Raw genomic sequence first — 17,112 nt, 5'->3', positions numbered from 1 at the left:
ATTTGAGCTGACTTTACATAAAAGGGGGGAGGTTTAAGCAAACCTTCCCCCTTTTATGTATAGGTGGAAAAAAGATGTCGGAAAGGTAGCGTTAATTATTACTTGAAGAAGAGGCATTGCTTTTACCAAATTAAGAGTATTCTCCGCTCAATATACCACATGCTCCGTTCACTAAAGCAGCGGCTTCAAATGAATAGCTCCTGCTGTGTTTGCGTGTTAAGTTTAACCAAGAAAAGCAAATCTCGTCCTGTGTGAAAGCTACATATAAAAGATACAATCTTTCCGATGTCTTTCCGTTACATTTGAGCTGACTTTACATAAAAGGGGGGAGGTTTAAGCAAACCTCCCCCCTTTTATGTATAGGTGGAAAAAAGATGTCGGAAAGGTAGCGTTAATCATTATTTGAAGAAGAGGCATTATTTTCCGCTCAATATACCACATGCGCCCTCACTAACGCAGCGGCTTCGCCTGAATAGCCCCTGCTGTGTTAACGTGTTGAGTTTAACCAAGATAAGCAACATTTTCTCCTGGTTAAAACTTACATATAGCAGATACAATTTTTGGAATGTATAGGTGCAAACGGAAAGGTAGCGTTAATTATCATTCTTAAAAGAGGCATTGCTTTTACCAAATTACGAGTATTTTACGCTCAATATACCACATGCGCCTCTCACTAAAGTAGCGACTTCGCCTGAATAACTCATTCTGTGTTAGCGTGTTTGACGAAACCAGGAAAATCAAAATATCCTCATGGAACATATGGTATCTTTCCAATGTCTTTACGTTACCATTGAGCTCACTTTACACAAAAAGATGCTATGTACAGGTGCAAGAAAGATGTCGGAAAGGTTATAAGCGTTTATTTTTTCCAGTAGTATCGTATGTTACCGATATCGTTCCGTTACCTTTGCCTGTGAGCTTACTTTTCAGAAAACTCTCTGAACTTTCTTTACAGAGGTGGAGATTGATAGTTACAGAAAAAGATGTTGGAGAGGTAGCGTTGAAAGCAAGGAAATTAAATATTTAACCTCCTTGTTGAAAGGAAACAACAGTCGCCGGGAGGACTGTGTACATGCCCCCGAAGATTGGTGGTCATAATTACGACGTGTTCCCGTTCAGGGTAAGAGGAGTAGTACTGGGCGGCCTGTCCAGTATGTCGCTCGCGGGTGGCTGTGCCTTGCAGCTTGGCATCCCGACGACATAGCGTCCTCACTACCCGGTAACGTATCATGGGAATATAGCGGGTTTGCTGTTTATATAATTGTACAAAAAAACTTTCTTATCATCTGGAAGAACATTTATTATCTACAAGCAATAATCACGTTCTCCCAGAAAGGCTGGTATTTTCTAGTGTGGTAACAGTTGTGTTTAGCTTAACCTTGGCTAAACAGCGTACAAAGGGGATGGTGTTTTTCAAATTCAAATTTATTCGCCGTCAACTATGAATAACGAACAACGCGGCATTGAATTTCTAATTAGCAGCTCCCAGAAGAGGCCAGTCATGTGACAGGGCGTTATCCAATGGCAGACAAAAGTGGGTATTTTAAACCTAACGAATATGCCAGAATTTATTCAAGAAACCAGTTTGCAGGGCGTCTGTTTCGGAACAAGTCAAGAAGGAGCCTTGGACCCGTTTCAACACACGGATTATCGGCGTGGCATTGCCGCAGATGGATTCGAACGGAACTACAGGACGGAACGGACATAACCATAGGACACTCAAGGCTTGCCAGAAACGGAGTATGTTGGAGAGTCTTCAACGGGGCACAACTCAGGGTGAATTCAAGACTGTGTCGTCTTGACCAGCATAAGCTGGCGGAGACATGGAGAGCATGGCCTGTTCATCACAAAACAGTACCCGTCTTCGGGAATCTCTGCGGATTTTTCCTAATGTGATGGCCAGATGGAACTATGCTGCTTGAAATGACGTCTTTCCAGGCGTATCGCCCGACACTGGACTCCAAATTGTGGACTTAAATGTAGCGGAGATTCGTGCATGGATATTGTACACTGATTGTTCCCTCGGTCGACCAATCCAAGTCCACAATTAGAATCACAAGATAGTTTAGACGGCGAAGCCATAGATACCGGTGTAGGTATGATTCACACCAAATAAGACAAGCATACCAGATGCAAAAGTTCCAATCTAAGCCACACAAAACACATAAAGCCTACCTAAAGATGCGGAAAGGTTTAAACTTACGCCGCCTTTACTAAAAATAAATGACAACTATAGTCCAAGGAAAGATCACGGAAAGCGTTCGGATAAGTACGTTTCTGCACTTCTTGACGTGCCTTTCAGGGTGTGTAAACGACACATAAACGTGGGGAAATCGTGACGGAAATCGACTGTAAATGTGGTCAAAAGATCACGGAAAGGTCTTAAGAAACGCGTGCTTTCCGCCCGTATAGGTTACGAAAAACTGTCATTAACGACGCCTTTAAGCGTCTAATAGTTGCGGAAAGGCACGTGAAGGAGTGCCGAAACGTACATATAAGTGCATTAAAGGGAATCTTTACGTTCACGGATAGATGTCGTTAAGTTGCGGAAAGGGTACAGAAAGGTCTTAATAAACGCGTGCTTTCCACCCGTATAGGTTACGAAAAACTGTCATTAACGACGCCTTTAAGCGTCTAATAGTTGCGGAAAGGCACGTGAGGAGTGCCGAAACGTACATATAAGTGCCAACGTAAAGGTAACATTAAAGGGGATCTTTACGTTCGCGGATAGATGTCGTTAAGTTGCGGAAAGGGTGCAGAAACGTCGCGTTTATGTTGAGTTTAAGCTTGCTTAAATACCAGATTTCGTGCTGTGCTAATACTTACATGTAACATGTATTATACAGAACCTGTGGGACATGGGAGGTTTCCCTGCTCAGATGGGGTACTCCATCCGCGATGACATGTGCTCGGCAGAAGACCGCAACCTCTGCAAGGTCGAAGACCATAACTCTGGCCGCTTCTCCATCGTAAGCTCTGATCCAAACGTGTATCGAGTTGACCAGAAGTACGGATCAGACTTGGACAGGTATTTCAAGAATTTAGATACTAGTCTTGCAATGATTCATTTCATTCCACACCTACACTTTACTGTCAATCTAAGGCCGATATTTTTCCATGTATTTTACCTAGTAAAGTTCTTAATTAACTTGAATGTGCAATTTACTACTACGATCAGGTTCTGTTTTACAAAACTTTGTAGTCATTGGCCAGTTTATTTTATGATCTTTGTGTTACCACTATGACGCAAATCAAGTCAATGATGATAATGTTTGTAAATCAACTCAATGCAGATCATGTTTGCTATGTTTGTTTGATAAAGATTTGACTTTGATTGACAGGCGGCTTGGGAAGAAGGGCCGTTTCCTGTTCAGGCTGGACGACAATGCGGATGAGTTTGAAAGCAACAGAGACAAGTGTGCCTCCTGGTATCATGTGCGTACAAATCTTTCTTGTATGTGTTTTTTGTAAGATGCATGTACATCTAGATCTGTTCAATGGTTTGCAGTCATCTGCCTACTGTTAAGTGTGGCATTTGGTGAACAATGCTTAGCTTCAATGATTCTATCTTCAATCAACTCCAAGAAGTCCTATTTGCTTCAAAATTCTATTTGACAAATACTGAACTTCATGAACATGATATGATCAACCATTGACAAAAACATTTCAAAAAATGATACGTTTTGAGGAGTCTTTAATACATGTACTTAGTACACTAAGATCTATTCCAATCCCTCTCACTCATATATAGGAACAACCAGCCCCGAGCTCCTACGCCTCAGACATTGTTGCGAGCTGCCCTCCCACAAAGCGCCAGGTTGCGGCTGATCAGCACGTGTGGACGGCAACCACGCACTGGATGAGGACATATGATTGGTCGTCTATTGCAGGACAGCGTGGTCCCTGGAGAGACTGCTACACCAGACACTTTGAGAACATGCACGGTCAGTGGGGAATCCTACCACCATGTTTACAACTTTATAAGAGTGTAAGAGTAGAGTGAAATCTAAGAGTAGAGTAGAGTCTGAAAGTGGAGTAGAATCTAAGAGTAGAGTAGAGCCTATTAGTAAGAGTAGAGTAGAATCTAAGACTAGAGTAGAGTTTAGAAGTAGAGTCTAAGAGTACAACAGAGACTAAGATACGGTAGTGTAGAACAGAATCTATTGACTTGACTCTGCACCAGTAGACCCACTTACTCTATGAGTGGCTGCACCAGAGTCTAAGAGTAAATTAGAGTTTAAGAGTAGAGTGCAGTCCAAAAGTAGAGTGTAATACTATAAATTATAGTATAAGATTCTTTTCTACTCTTACACTTGACTCTGGTGCAGCCGCTCATAGAGTAAGTGGTTCTACTGGACAGGTGCAGAGTCAAGTCAATTGATTCTGAAATAGTAGAGTAGAGTAGACGTGACTAGAGTATAGGAGTCAGAGAGAAGTAGAGTTGAGTCTAAGAATAAAGTGTTTAACCAGTAACTTGCTGTAACAAACTGTGGAGTTCCAGTTTGATCCACTCTTCTTCTGATTACAGACATGTTTCTGTGGGTTATCCAGTGCTCTGTATTCATAAACCACTGGGTAATTTCCCATGTACTGTATTTATCCAGTCTTGCTTTCAAGGTATGTAGATTTAACCACTTTTCCACAAATTTTCTTTGTCATCCACAGGTGCCAACATTGAGTGTTGCTACGACCAGTCTGAGGCCCTCATTACTGAACCTCACCTGTGGAAGACTGCTGGCTTCTTTCACCGATATCCCAAGGTCAGAAATTTACTGCCAACACCCAGCAAGACATCTTTGACAGCAACCCTTTCAATGATTTATAAGCCATTCTTACTTGATTTTGTTGAGTTGTGTTCTTGTGCTCCACTCAAATTGTCATGGTGGACAAAGCATGTACATTGTGCATTGTAGACTATTGCAGTGTGTAATGAAGCCTTGTTGTTTTCACAGGACAGAGATTATTATATAGAGAAGGATCTAAAGCCCCTGTACTGGTGCTGTGAGATGTCTCCCAAGCAGTACTGTGATATGTACATGGAGAAGCGACCGATAGCTTCATACAGGAAATATGTTCCCACCGCTACTGGTAAATATGTCTGTATTAATGTCTGAAAAGTGTATTTTTGTGGTGTTGCTTGCCTCACTGTACTTTGATGATTAAGATTTTCATCACAGTTTTTAACATTTGTCTCCAATATTTTATCTAAACTAACATGCTACACAACATTAGACGTGTTCAAACTTAACGCCGCATTGAAAAGAAACTGTGGTCTCAAACTTGACTTGTATCCATGTCTTCACACAGGGAATCTGTTTGGTGACCCCCACCTGAGAACCCTGGATGGGAAGGGCTACTCGTTTGGTGGCTATGGAGAGTACGTGGCACTCCTGACGATGCCTGACGCACCAGAGCAGTTCATCCTGGAAATCCGCACACAGCTCACAGCGAACAAGAAGTCTACCAACATCATGTGAGCCTAAAGATACCAATATGTTACCTTCTTTACCATAGTCTGTTCCAGGCCTACTTCCTGGTGCAATAGGCTGTCCTTTTGTCCAGTGTGTCCAGTTTTGGTTTCCTTTTTTGCAGTTTCTATTGTTTGTAGGTCTTATACTCTAGGATAGACTTCCCTGTTTGCCTTGATTTTCCAGTGCTTCTCCTACCCTCATGATTTTTCATTGAGCATCTCTTGCTATTATCATTCTATTCATTTTACAGAAAATAAGAAGGAAATTGTGCTATCCCAAGGCCATACCAATTTATCTGCTTGATTCTCAGGCTTCCATTGACTAAATTGAATGCACTTCACGCCCACCATTACTATTTATGAAATCTATACCCCCCATGAGGTGCAAGCAATTTGAGTTCTTTTGTTCAAATTTTTCTCAAATTGATCTTCTTAAAGAATAATGTTGTTGGCACAGGTCGAAACGATGTGTCAAATTTTATCCATTTTATGAGTAGTTTGGCAATCAAATCAGTGTTTTCCGACCCTGGCATGACATAAATAGGTGACAGTGTATTCCAAATTGTCCTCAGTCTCAGCCTTCCTGGGGGTTGGGTGATCTGACCCGTGGTCGGGCTGGTACCTTGAGTGATACCGGAATACACAACGTGTTGTATTCTATATCTATAATATTTCTACACCGAGAGCTAAATTGACCTGCAGTGGCCTAACCTTGTTGACCTCTCCAGTGCCCTTGCTGTCCGTCAGGGTAACGACACCAACCCTGCAGTGGAGGTGCACCTGCAGTACAGGGGCAGCCTGGGGGTGACGTGTTTGATTGACAGGGAGGAGGTCAGTCCCAGGGACATCAGCAGGGGCAGGAAGCGAGCTTTCTTTGGTGGCTTCCTGACAAAGTGTAAGTCGTCATTTTTGGAACCCGAGATACCACCTGCATTTGCAGGTTAGTGCAGGTAGAGTGAGAGTTGTGCAGGTATTTGATGTCTACTTGCACCCAACAAACACTATATATTATGTGCTTGGCATTTAAATCTCATTTCTATATACTTGAGTCACCAGACCTAATCTTAGCAGTCCTTGTTTAGGCACTGATGTGCTATGTATATTCATGTATTAGCATACTATATGGATTCTTTTATGCCAATATACCAAATAAACAGTTTCTGTGATCCATGTTTAAAACAATCTCTTTTTTTATTTGAATGAAAAGAAAGGAAATGGATGGTGTAGGTAAAATTCGTCTGAGGCATATAATAGCTCACATAGTTAGCAAGTAAATAACTTTCTAATATCTTTAGCAATCTAAAGTCATATTTAGTATTACAATTTCAAAACCAGGCTGCTAACACATGTTGTACTTTATCTTCCATTAGCTGGTGACCAGTATGTGTATGTCTTCTCCTCTGGGGTCTATATCGCAGCAGAAGAAGCCAACAACATGCTGCACATATCTGTTGGCCTGCCCTCGACCATGAAGGGAAAGGTAAGCATCTGTTCAATGTAGTAACCACTTAAGCAGTCCAAGCTACATGGTCTACTCTGTCGGTGCTTGTGTTGTAAGGTCATCTGTCTTTGATTTGATGTTCGATGTACTCTTTTTTTAGCACTCACAGAAAAGTGCTGCAAATTGGTCAACACTATGTAAAATACGTCAAGGAAAAGTCCATCTCTGTCCTTGGTGCTGAAAGAATGAATGCAATGTATCTCGCTTCACAGCAAGACTAGTTGAATCATCTACAATAAGTTACTAAGGATCAGGCAGACAGAACCAATGCTCACTAACATTGATCTAGTCTATTCATTCATTATGTGTGTATGTGTGTAAAATGTCTTCTGCCTTATTGTCACTATTTCGTGAACAATATGCAAACATTGCTTGTTTCCTACATATATGACTGATATTTTAGATATTATTTCAAGTTAAAAATATATCAATATAATCACATTTTCTTACAGTTGGATTGAACTTTACTCAATTGAACAAGTTAGAAAATATTTTAGCCATGCAAGGAAATTATTTTTATGATCATTGATTAATCAGCTCTCATTAAAGATGACAATAAAGGATAAATGAAATGTATATTTGTTTTCAGTATCTTACATTACAAGTCAAGAATTACATCAATCAATCAATCAATCGTTCAAGAATTACATACCTGTCAGAATCTTTAACAATTTTGCATTGTGCATTAAAAGCAGACATTCAAAAGCAATGTCTGTAACTTTCAAAGTAAAGCTTTCCTACAAACAAAGATTGATAAGATTGTGTTGATTTTCCCCACTGTGTAGGTTGAGGGCCTCCTTGGTAACTATGACAGTGACTGGAACAATGACTTTAAGCTGTCATCAGGGTACTACCTCACAACCTCCTCCTGGACCAGTCGTCTGGTGGAGCTGGGTAACAGTGACCCCACCTGGGCACAGATGCTCTACGAGTTTGGCCAGTCCTGTGAGTTTTTAAAATACAATATGTTTCAAGGCTACTTACTACAAGTACAGTTTGTATCATGATTTGATGCATAGCTTGTGTAAATGCATGTTTGTATGTGCAAGCTAGTCAGGTAAAATTGGAGATGTTCAGTTATTTCTGCCTGTGCCAAACCTGCACTGACCCATTTTGAGAACCAACCTTCACCATACTAGGGTGAAAAAAAGTAGCCCCCCAAAGGTGCATGGCATTTTTCAAACAAGTCATGTACAATATAGTAACATCCTTCAATACAGCACATAAGGAGGTTCAAAACCGGACTGTTAGCCTAAAGAATATTTTCGAAATGTTGCTTTTTGATATTCCGAAAGGCTGTGAAAATTTTCAAATTGTTCCCTTATGATATTCTGAAAGGCTGTGAAAATGAGAGACAGTTTAGAAGTGTGTTGCAGGTAATTTTGAATGTAAGCTGTGCCTGCTTAGACAAAAAATAGAAATGACCATGATTTTCATCACACCCCTCCCCAGGGTCCCTTGAGTTGGTGAGCAGGAAGTACGACTTTAACCTGTACGACCTGTCCCTGTTCTCCTCCTACCCCTCACCCGAGGGCTCCGACCTCACCTACACCCCTGCCACCTACGGAGATCCCACCTACCAGCCAGTCTTCAGGACTCAGTGAGTAAAACTTTTGTTGTCTATCTACATTTCATGTACATGTACATTGTACTGATATTACACTAACTAGACTTCTAAGCATTGTTAGGATTTTAGGTACAGTTATCAAATACAAAAAGGAAAGTAATATGCAACATGACTGTTCTTGGTATCCATCCCTCCATCCATCCTTCCGTAAACACACTCATCCATCCATCCATCAGTCCCTCAGCTTATCAGCTCTTCTTGTGACTGTCATAGTAAGTTTATTTACTCCATGCTACAATTACATTAAATGAATCCTTAACCTAACTTAGGCGATAATTCAAAGCATCTACTAACCATTACAGAACCAAAGACACATTGTGATACATGAAGTGTTCTTTTTCTGATAAATAGTTTTGAGACAGCTGAAGAGGAGGCAGCAGCAGTGGAAGCCTGTACAGCCATGAGTGGCAGGGTCGATGAGTTCTGTCTGTACGACATGTCAGTCACGGGCAGCAGAGAGATCGGCATGAAGACCATGCAGACACTGCAGAATATCCTGGAACAGGAGGCCTTCCTTGGTACGTGTACTTACATATACTAGCCTGAATGAGTGAGTGCTTAGGCCAGGGACTGGCCCTGTGCTCATTTCTGTCAAGCATCTCCACAGTCTTAAGACTCAGTCCAGTGTCTTTGGTGATGTGGTCCTTCCATCACTTAGGAGTTCTACAACGTACCTTGTCTATATACTAGTCTTTAGAGCAGTCCAATAAAGATTTTGCATGACCATTGAAAAGGAACAAAAACCTGTCACTGGTACTAGTATTTTTATATGATACATTTGACTTTAGCTTGAAAGAATGTTTGTAGAATGCATTCTATAACAGAATTGAACAGTAATTCTTTACACAAAGAAAAGATGGGACTTACCCAAATTTTTAACTGATAAGGCATCCCTTGACAAAGGCTAATGCCATTCAGTCAAAAATTTAGGTAAGTCCCAATTTTCCTCTGCTTTGGAAATTACAATAGAATCCTTCTTTGACCTGAGCAGATCTGGGTAATTTCTATCAAATCATGTGCATCATTTCTCCCACATCAGGAAATATGGTGCCTTTCTTTACCGTACCTGATGTCATGGAGGTCACTGTTGGGTCCAACTACACGTTCTTACTGATGGCTACTGAGAAGAATGCATCCGAGTATGTGACCCTTGACCTGCAGGGTCCAGGCACTCTGAACAACAACTCCCTCTACCATGCTGATACCAACACGTACCTGAGAACCTATGGATGGACACCTAACGACACCAGCCCGGTCACAGTCAAGTTCCAAGGTAAGATAGAGAGCGAACAAGCAAATAAACTTTCACCTCCCTAAGAATCAATAGCTCTTCTGCCAACCTTCCTCAGATACCTTATAATTATCTTATTACAACACTATTGCCTTGAGGAATATAGAATATTAGGACTTCCAAGTTGCTTGCAGGTAGATATCCCTTTTTGCTGTTTTGCATTAAGAACTTTGTTAACCATTAACTTAACAATCTGATAACACCACTCATGGATAAAACATCAGTTACCTAGCTAATTATGAAATTTTATAATGAAACTTTAAACTTTTTTCTGACACAATGAGCTTACATGTACATGTATCCCCATTTTAGTGCTATTCTATTTGTGTAAAAGGATTGAAGAATTTTCACATGAATGTACATGTATGTTGTATGAACACCGTAAAAAGATAGAGTCATATTTTTTCTGTTTATTCAGCAACTGACAGCCAGGGTTTCATCACTGCTTACACCCCATTGGTCAAGCTGTGCCAGTGCGAGAATGGTGGCACATGCAACTTTGAGGGCAGCACCCAGACAGATGGGACTTTTGTCCAGGCTATCTGTCACTGTACAGACCAGTACAGGGGGGACTACTGTGAGAAGGAGGTGGACCCTTGCTCCTACCATCCCTGTTTCCCAGGTAAGGACCGGATCAGAGCTACTCTGGTTTTCCATACATTTTCTAAATTGCCTTTTTTGCAAAGAAATACACTGTTATAGACCATGTAACAACAAATGTAATAGTCTAGATACTTAGAATATTGTTATTAATTAGTATCCTGTCCATGTCAAATCCCATTTGTATTGTTGCTGTCATCATGGTTAGCCTCTGGCTAGTTGGTCAGCCCTGGCTATGCACGTTGAACAGCCAAACCAATGAATGTTATTAAGATATGACTATGAGTTTGGAGACCTCATATTCCCATGATCTATTTAGAGCTTTAATGTAAATTTATTTCATCATTTTAAAGTTTCGCTGACTAAAAATATAGAGGTGATATATAGATATTGTTGTAGATGTGCTCTTTTGTGAAGTGATCAGAGGAGCAAACTGGAACTAGATAAGATAAATACCAGGCTAGGCTATTTGTGTCACACACAGAAAACTGCTGCAAAACAGTCAACACTAAATACTGCTTATCCTGGAAGATTTTGTCTCATCTGTCCTTGGTGCTGAATGAATGGGCGTGGTGATTCTGGCTTTGTAATTTTTTCACTCAGCATGTGAATGTTATTGTATTTAATTTGGTTGTTCTACAGGTGTTGAATGTACAAATAACACCCTGCTACAAAAGGGCTACAAGTGTGGCAGCTGCCCACCTGGACTAGTAGGGAATGGAGAAACCTGTGAAGGTACTCATCAATTCTCTAAACATCCTCATTTCTTTGGAGTTGATTTGTTTAATGTTAGATTTGTTAAATTTACCAATTTACAAACACGAATTCAATCCTATAAACTCTAGAGTCCTCATCTGAGACATGAATAAATACGAATAAAACTATTATATTAGCTATCGTTAATGCATCATTATATATCACCTGATATTACAGTGTTGTAAGTCAACTAAGAATATACATAAATACTGCTTGATCTAAGCCTTTGCTAAATGCTCTATCAGCTCTACAATACAAGGAACCTCAGATTATAAGAAAATTTTTTACCTTGTCCCCTTTGTCAGATGTTAGCGAGTGTGAGACAGGTGCACACAACTGCAGCCAGATGTGCAGGAACACCGCAGGTGGCTTCACCTGCCACTGCTATACAGGCTTCCAGCTGGATGAAGACAACACCTGCATTGGTAGGCTCACAGAACTTACCTTTTTTTCTATAACTATGCTATGGTGAATATAGGCAATGAAGGTTTGACAGCGCCAATGACTAGATAGAGTCGATTCCACATTACCAAGAGGGTCTTTCTTGCCTTTTGTTCCAACATTTTGAAAATCTTTATAACATTCTAAATGTGATAAGTAACTCTTTAGAACTATTTATAACATCTGTGTGATGTCCTAAATATTTTCTATAGTGTTCATAAATGTTAGAAACATTTCTAACATCAAATCCATTATTTCTGTTAGTTTCTAAACTGTTCCAACATAGATTCATCATTTGTGATCACATGTGATCATATGTTCGAACAGTGAAACAAAATGATGAAACTGGGTCAGTGGGCTGGGAAGAGGGCAATTCACATATCCCTGCCAAGTACAGGAAATTGTGTCTGTCTGACAGCTTTTCACAAAAGAGCCACTAGTGTCTACTAAAGAAAATCTAAAGATAGAAGACCCAAACAAAAGGCCCATCTTAGCAGCTTTGTTTATTGGGGTAATAAAAGTTTTTATGGAGAAAAAAAATGACGCAAAGTGTTGGAACATATGATCACATGTTCCAACAATAACAAAAACACATAGATGTTTCTAACTTGTTCTAAATAAAGAGATATTTGGACCATTAATTTACCAATGTTTCCAACATATATAGATAGGTTCAAACATGTTCAAACTTTCATTTTCAATTGTTTGAACAATTTAGAACTTCAGTGACTGAAATATTCTTTTGCTTAGAATAGTTCAAACTTATTACAAATATTATTTCAAAACCCTCTCGGTGACTCGGAATCGACTCTAGGTTATTAAGCTGTATTGTACACAAAATCAGTGGCCAATCAATGACTTGCAGTTGGCAATTAAGTCTTATTGTGAACTGATTATGGGAAGAGGGTAGCAACAGATTTTTCAGTACAATATCAACCTGAGTCAATAAAGTACTGAAATCAAAAATGATTGTTTTTAGCAATATAGGATCACAATCAATCACTAGTCTTGACTTTTCTATCCCTTTTTGTGTAATTTCATATCCACCATGCAATGCCTTGGATCTTTGGACAGCTAAAGATCAATGCATAGTGCTGTAGTATGTTGCAACATATCAATAGAACAATAACTGTTTTTACTTCCCTGAGAAGTCAGAACAACAAAAACTAGAAAAGTGACTGTATGCATGTATGTACTACTTGAAGTTTGTGTTCTTCCTGCAGATGTTGATGAGTGTAGCTTCCACAACAAGTGGGGTAACGACTGTGACCAGGTGTACGGCGTGTGTACGAACACACCTGGGGGATACACCTGCAGCTGTCAGGATGGCTTCATCATGGAACAGGACAGGTCCAACAGGTGTTCTGGTAAGAAAACTAATTTGAAAGTTTTAGATCTTGTGCTAGAGTTACATTTTCACACCAGGGCCTGACTGGGCTGTTTGGAGGAAAAAGAAATGTACATAAACTATAGATGCTCATAACTTTTTTTTTACCTTCAGCATGTCTTGTATATCATACTTTTTGTTACGGTAAACTATTTGGAATTGTGACCCTAGCGGTCATAAGAAATGCAGACTGTGTTGTTAGCAAAGAGGTCTTTGCAAATCTTCAAAGTTAAGGTGTAGGGCAGTCATTGTGACAATAGAAACAACATTTCTGTAGATAAACATACATTCATAAAGCATCCAAAGCAGGGTTGGACAAGTTTTCTAAAATTCACTTGTCCTATCGGGCAAGCACATAAAAAATTTACTTGCCCGAGCCAATTTTTCACTTGCCCAAAATTCAAATGTCACTGTTACAACTAATACAAGTATATTCATTTTCACTTCCAGAAATGGAATTCTCTGTTGACCATTGCTTGACAGTAAAATTTATCAAAATTGCACTCAATCAATGAAAAAATCTTGCTTGCCCAATCGGGCAAGTGGTGTAGGTCATGCACATGCCCAAACAGCACTTTCACTTGCCCGGGACAATAGGGCTAGTGTACTTGTCCAACCCTGCGAAGGTAAAGAATTTATATAAAGAATTACTGTCATTTGAATTCCATTAGCGTATGTTTAACTGAGAAGTAAATGTACATGTAAGATGTCCTTTTGTTTTGTGTAAGACATCAATGAGTGCCTGGACAATAATGGTGGGTGTGAGCGGTCCTGCACCAACACTCCTGGCAGCCACCAGTGCTCCTGTGGAGACGGATACAGGCTGAGGCCAGACAATGCAACATGTGTAGGTGAGTGGTCTTGAGTTTTCATTCATTGAACATCAGTGTCTTATTCCCTGCTATATGTATACCCATCAAGGAGTAGAGAATGAGATTTGCAAGGCACTGCTACAGGAACAATATAAGCCAGCGAGTGAGATGCTACTTTAAAGGCTAAGACAATGTTGTCCAACCTTGTTGTATACTTACTGACTGACGACTGACTGATTATCCATTTATCAAATTTGATAAATTGCCAGGAATTTCAGGGTAGAAGATGTAAACTTTAAAACAAACATCATGGAAGACAGAAACATCTGGAGACAAAGAGAGGACTTAGCCAAGCTAGTCACCAGTCCTGGATTAATGATTATCATGATCTTATCTCTTTATATTGTTCCTTTAGCATAAAATGGTCTACATGTTTGTGTGTTTTGTTTACAGATTATGACAAATGCGAGTATCTCAACACCTGCACACAACGCTGCATCAACCAGGTTGGATACTACACCTGTGCATGTGATGCAGGCTTCCACCTGCACACTGACGGCAAGACATGCTTGCGTAAGTCCCATCAAAACTGTTTGATCTTTTTATCTATTCATTGCAATTTATGACATAGTCAAAGGATTGCCATTATATAGGTGGCTACCAGCACCACATTCTAAGGTGTCAAGCAAGAGACCAGACTGTTAGGTTTTGAACCACTCACACCAGGATGGACCCTTACTCTTATGAACAGGGTGCATGTAGATTTGTTGCATACAATTGAGTGGACCCAATGTCATGCTCAGCACTACCTTTAGAATCAGGATGTCTTTCGATGGATACCATTGCCTAGAAGTCGTGGTACTACCAGCCTACTTCAACTATACAAGCCTAGGATATCTGACTCTGTGTATTCTATATTTCAGCTGATGTTCCCTGTACTGAAGAGAACACCTGTAGCCTGGCACCTGCGGGGCTATGTGGGCAGGTTGGAGGGCAGGACAGGTGCAGCTGCACCTCAGGGTACACCCTTCAAGAAAAAGACCAGGCCACCTGCATAGGTAGGTGGAACGATAGCCGCAGCAATTTGAGGAAAGGGCAAGAGTTTTATTTTACTACGCATGTACTGATCTGTGTACTGGCACAGATGTGATACAATGTGTCTGACTCAACATTTGTTCAGTTATCTGTAGACTATTTCCCAACATTCATCGCATACCCCTTAGTATTTGCTAACTACAGTGCATGTAACAAATTTTCTCTGCATCTGCAAGTTTACTGTTATACCTTAGATGTTTTTTACCTTCTCCAGAATGGCAAGGCTATGTTTTGGGTAGCGTTTGTATGTAAGTATGTATGTATGTTTCTGTATAGAAGACCAGCATAACTCAAGAACGCCTGGATGGATTGTATTGATATTTAAAATGTGAGTAGGTCTTGACGAGACCTGAAAACAATTAGATTTTGGGCCCCTTAGCAGCCTGTTACGGTACTGTAGCTGAACTTCCTGGTTTGATATCTTAAGTTCTGAACATGCTGTGGTCATGATTTTTGAGTGGTAGATAACTTGTGGGACCGAGAGTAAATGGTGTAGGTTTGGGCACCCTTGCGGCTTGTCTTGAAAATGCTTTGAGCATTTTCATTTTAAGATTTTTTAAAAACTGTCTCTCCTTAACGTCTCCTTGAACATGTCTATTAACAGCACAGCTGTAAGCAAGCCTTGGTGGGCTCCTGGGCTAACCCAGCCTTGACCCCTGGCTGTGCCTGCATATCAGGAAGGTCACCCAACACTAACATTGGCTATGGTTTTCGACAGTCACAAAGACGTTTTCCTCAGTACAACGCTTGACATCAGTTGGAATTGATAAAAGGGAATTTCCAACTGTTAAAAGCACAATGTATGTCGCTTACTTTTTGGCTAGGCACTCTTTTAGTATTACATGAGTGAGACCGTAGAGACTTAGAGACCCGAATAAAGACACTATCCATAACAAACCTTGATTATTTGGCGAAGGTATGTGTTTTGTGGAACTCTAGTTAGAAATGAATCATGCAAATTAGAGGAAGGGAGTGTGTGGAGTACTGGAGCAGGAAAGTGTAGTGATGACACGAAGAAGAGGAAGAAGATATAATGAAATGCTAATTATGTTAATCAGGTGCTTCTTTACATAATTGATGAAGAAAGTTTACAACTGCCCTGCATTTCAGGGTAAGACCTGATTTCGGGGAAGCTAGCTAAACTTAATGTGTAGATCACACACGTACACAAGAAACGGCGTTACAGCTGTAGGTTAAGTAAACATATCATTTAAACATATCAATCAGGTTGTGAAAATGTCCTTGCACAGCTCTGTTTAAGCCAACTTTTTTTCTTTTCTGTCCATTTCCTTTTCCTCTTGAACAAGTGTTGTTGCAATTATGTCTGAGGAAGTCACTTCAGGAAATATTGTTTGTAATGAGGAAAGTCATTTTGGGCAGCACCTACGCATGGGCAGAAATTGTTTCATTGAGTTTAAAGCCACCTTGTTTAGATGTATCAATCTCTATAGTTCTTGGGCCACACTTTTGTGCAAGCACTACAGCAGGGGGCTAGTGCGCTGGTAGTGTTGAGTGTTAAATCCAGTACTCCTTCCCATAATTGCAGAGTGCTCAGCAGAAAAAGTACAATGTTCCATTTTCAAAGTCTTTGGTATGACCCGGCCACACTGGGTATTGAAGCTGCGACCTCCTAGATACAAAAGGAGCACTTTACCACTGAATATGCGTTAAGTTTGAACGTCATTTCTGTCAGCACCAACGCATGGACGGAAATTTTTTTACTGGGTTTCTCTATGCATCATTTTAATCAAAGCTGGCCTGAATACACATTGTACACCTCACTTTTTAAAAGTGGGGAACAAATTGCCAATGGTTTGTAATTAAAATTATGTTCTTGCAAATTTGTCTGAGAACTTTGCTTTTGATATGAGCAAACGATATTGGTAAAGAGGAAAGGTGTGAAAGTCATTTCAGGCACCACCAATGCATGGACGGAAATTTCTTCATTTCTTCATGCATTTTATTACCGTAACTAAGAGTAGCCTGAATATACAAACTACATCTTCCACTGTTAGAAAATTGAAGCATGATGCCAAATTATTATATTTGTCTCTTTTGAATTGTCCCGAGAAATTTGGAACTAACGTTACATTTTGTATTTCCGTCTTGGTGGAAGCCAAACGTTCCATTTA

General features: G+C 40.2%; 1 protein-coding gene across 1 annotated transcript in view; it reads left to right on the top strand.

Moving 5' to 3' along the window:
• LOC118417709 overlaps positions 1–17,112 on the top strand; it is a 68,043-nt gene that overhangs the window by 26,393 nt on the left and 24,538 nt on the right. Inside the window, exons 20-38 of the mRNA XM_035823378.1 lie at positions 2,847–3,028; positions 3,342–3,435; positions 3,752–3,944; positions 4,666–4,760; positions 4,953–5,088; positions 5,308–5,473; positions 6,199–6,365; positions 6,841–6,950; positions 7,757–7,916; positions 8,424–8,571; positions 8,950–9,116; positions 9,638–9,871; positions 10,308–10,511; positions 11,132–11,224; positions 11,551–11,670; positions 12,910–13,053; positions 13,802–13,924; positions 14,339–14,458; positions 14,809–14,943. Coding sequence (XP_035679271.1) covers positions 2,847–3,028; positions 3,342–3,435; positions 3,752–3,944; positions 4,666–4,760; positions 4,953–5,088; positions 5,308–5,473; positions 6,199–6,365; positions 6,841–6,950; positions 7,757–7,916; positions 8,424–8,571; positions 8,950–9,116; positions 9,638–9,871; positions 10,308–10,511; positions 11,132–11,224; positions 11,551–11,670; positions 12,910–13,053; positions 13,802–13,924; positions 14,339–14,458; positions 14,809–14,943 — 2,791 coding nt within the window. The remainder of the gene's footprint in view (positions 1–2,846; positions 3,029–3,341; positions 3,436–3,751; positions 3,945–4,665; positions 4,761–4,952; positions 5,089–5,307; positions 5,474–6,198; positions 6,366–6,840; positions 6,951–7,756; positions 7,917–8,423; positions 8,572–8,949; positions 9,117–9,637; positions 9,872–10,307; positions 10,512–11,131; positions 11,225–11,550; positions 11,671–12,909; positions 13,054–13,801; positions 13,925–14,338; positions 14,459–14,808; positions 14,944–17,112) is intronic.

Source organism: Branchiostoma floridae, chromosome 6 (genome assembly GCF_000003815.2).
Source record: "Branchiostoma floridae strain S238N-H82 chromosome 6, Bfl_VNyyK, whole genome shotgun sequence".
Classification (NCBI taxonomy): Eukaryota; Metazoa; Chordata; class Leptocardii; order Amphioxiformes; family Branchiostomatidae; genus Branchiostoma; species Branchiostoma floridae.
The sequence above is the reverse complement of the archived record's forward strand: the minus strand, read 5'-3'. Positions and strand labels throughout refer to the sequence as shown.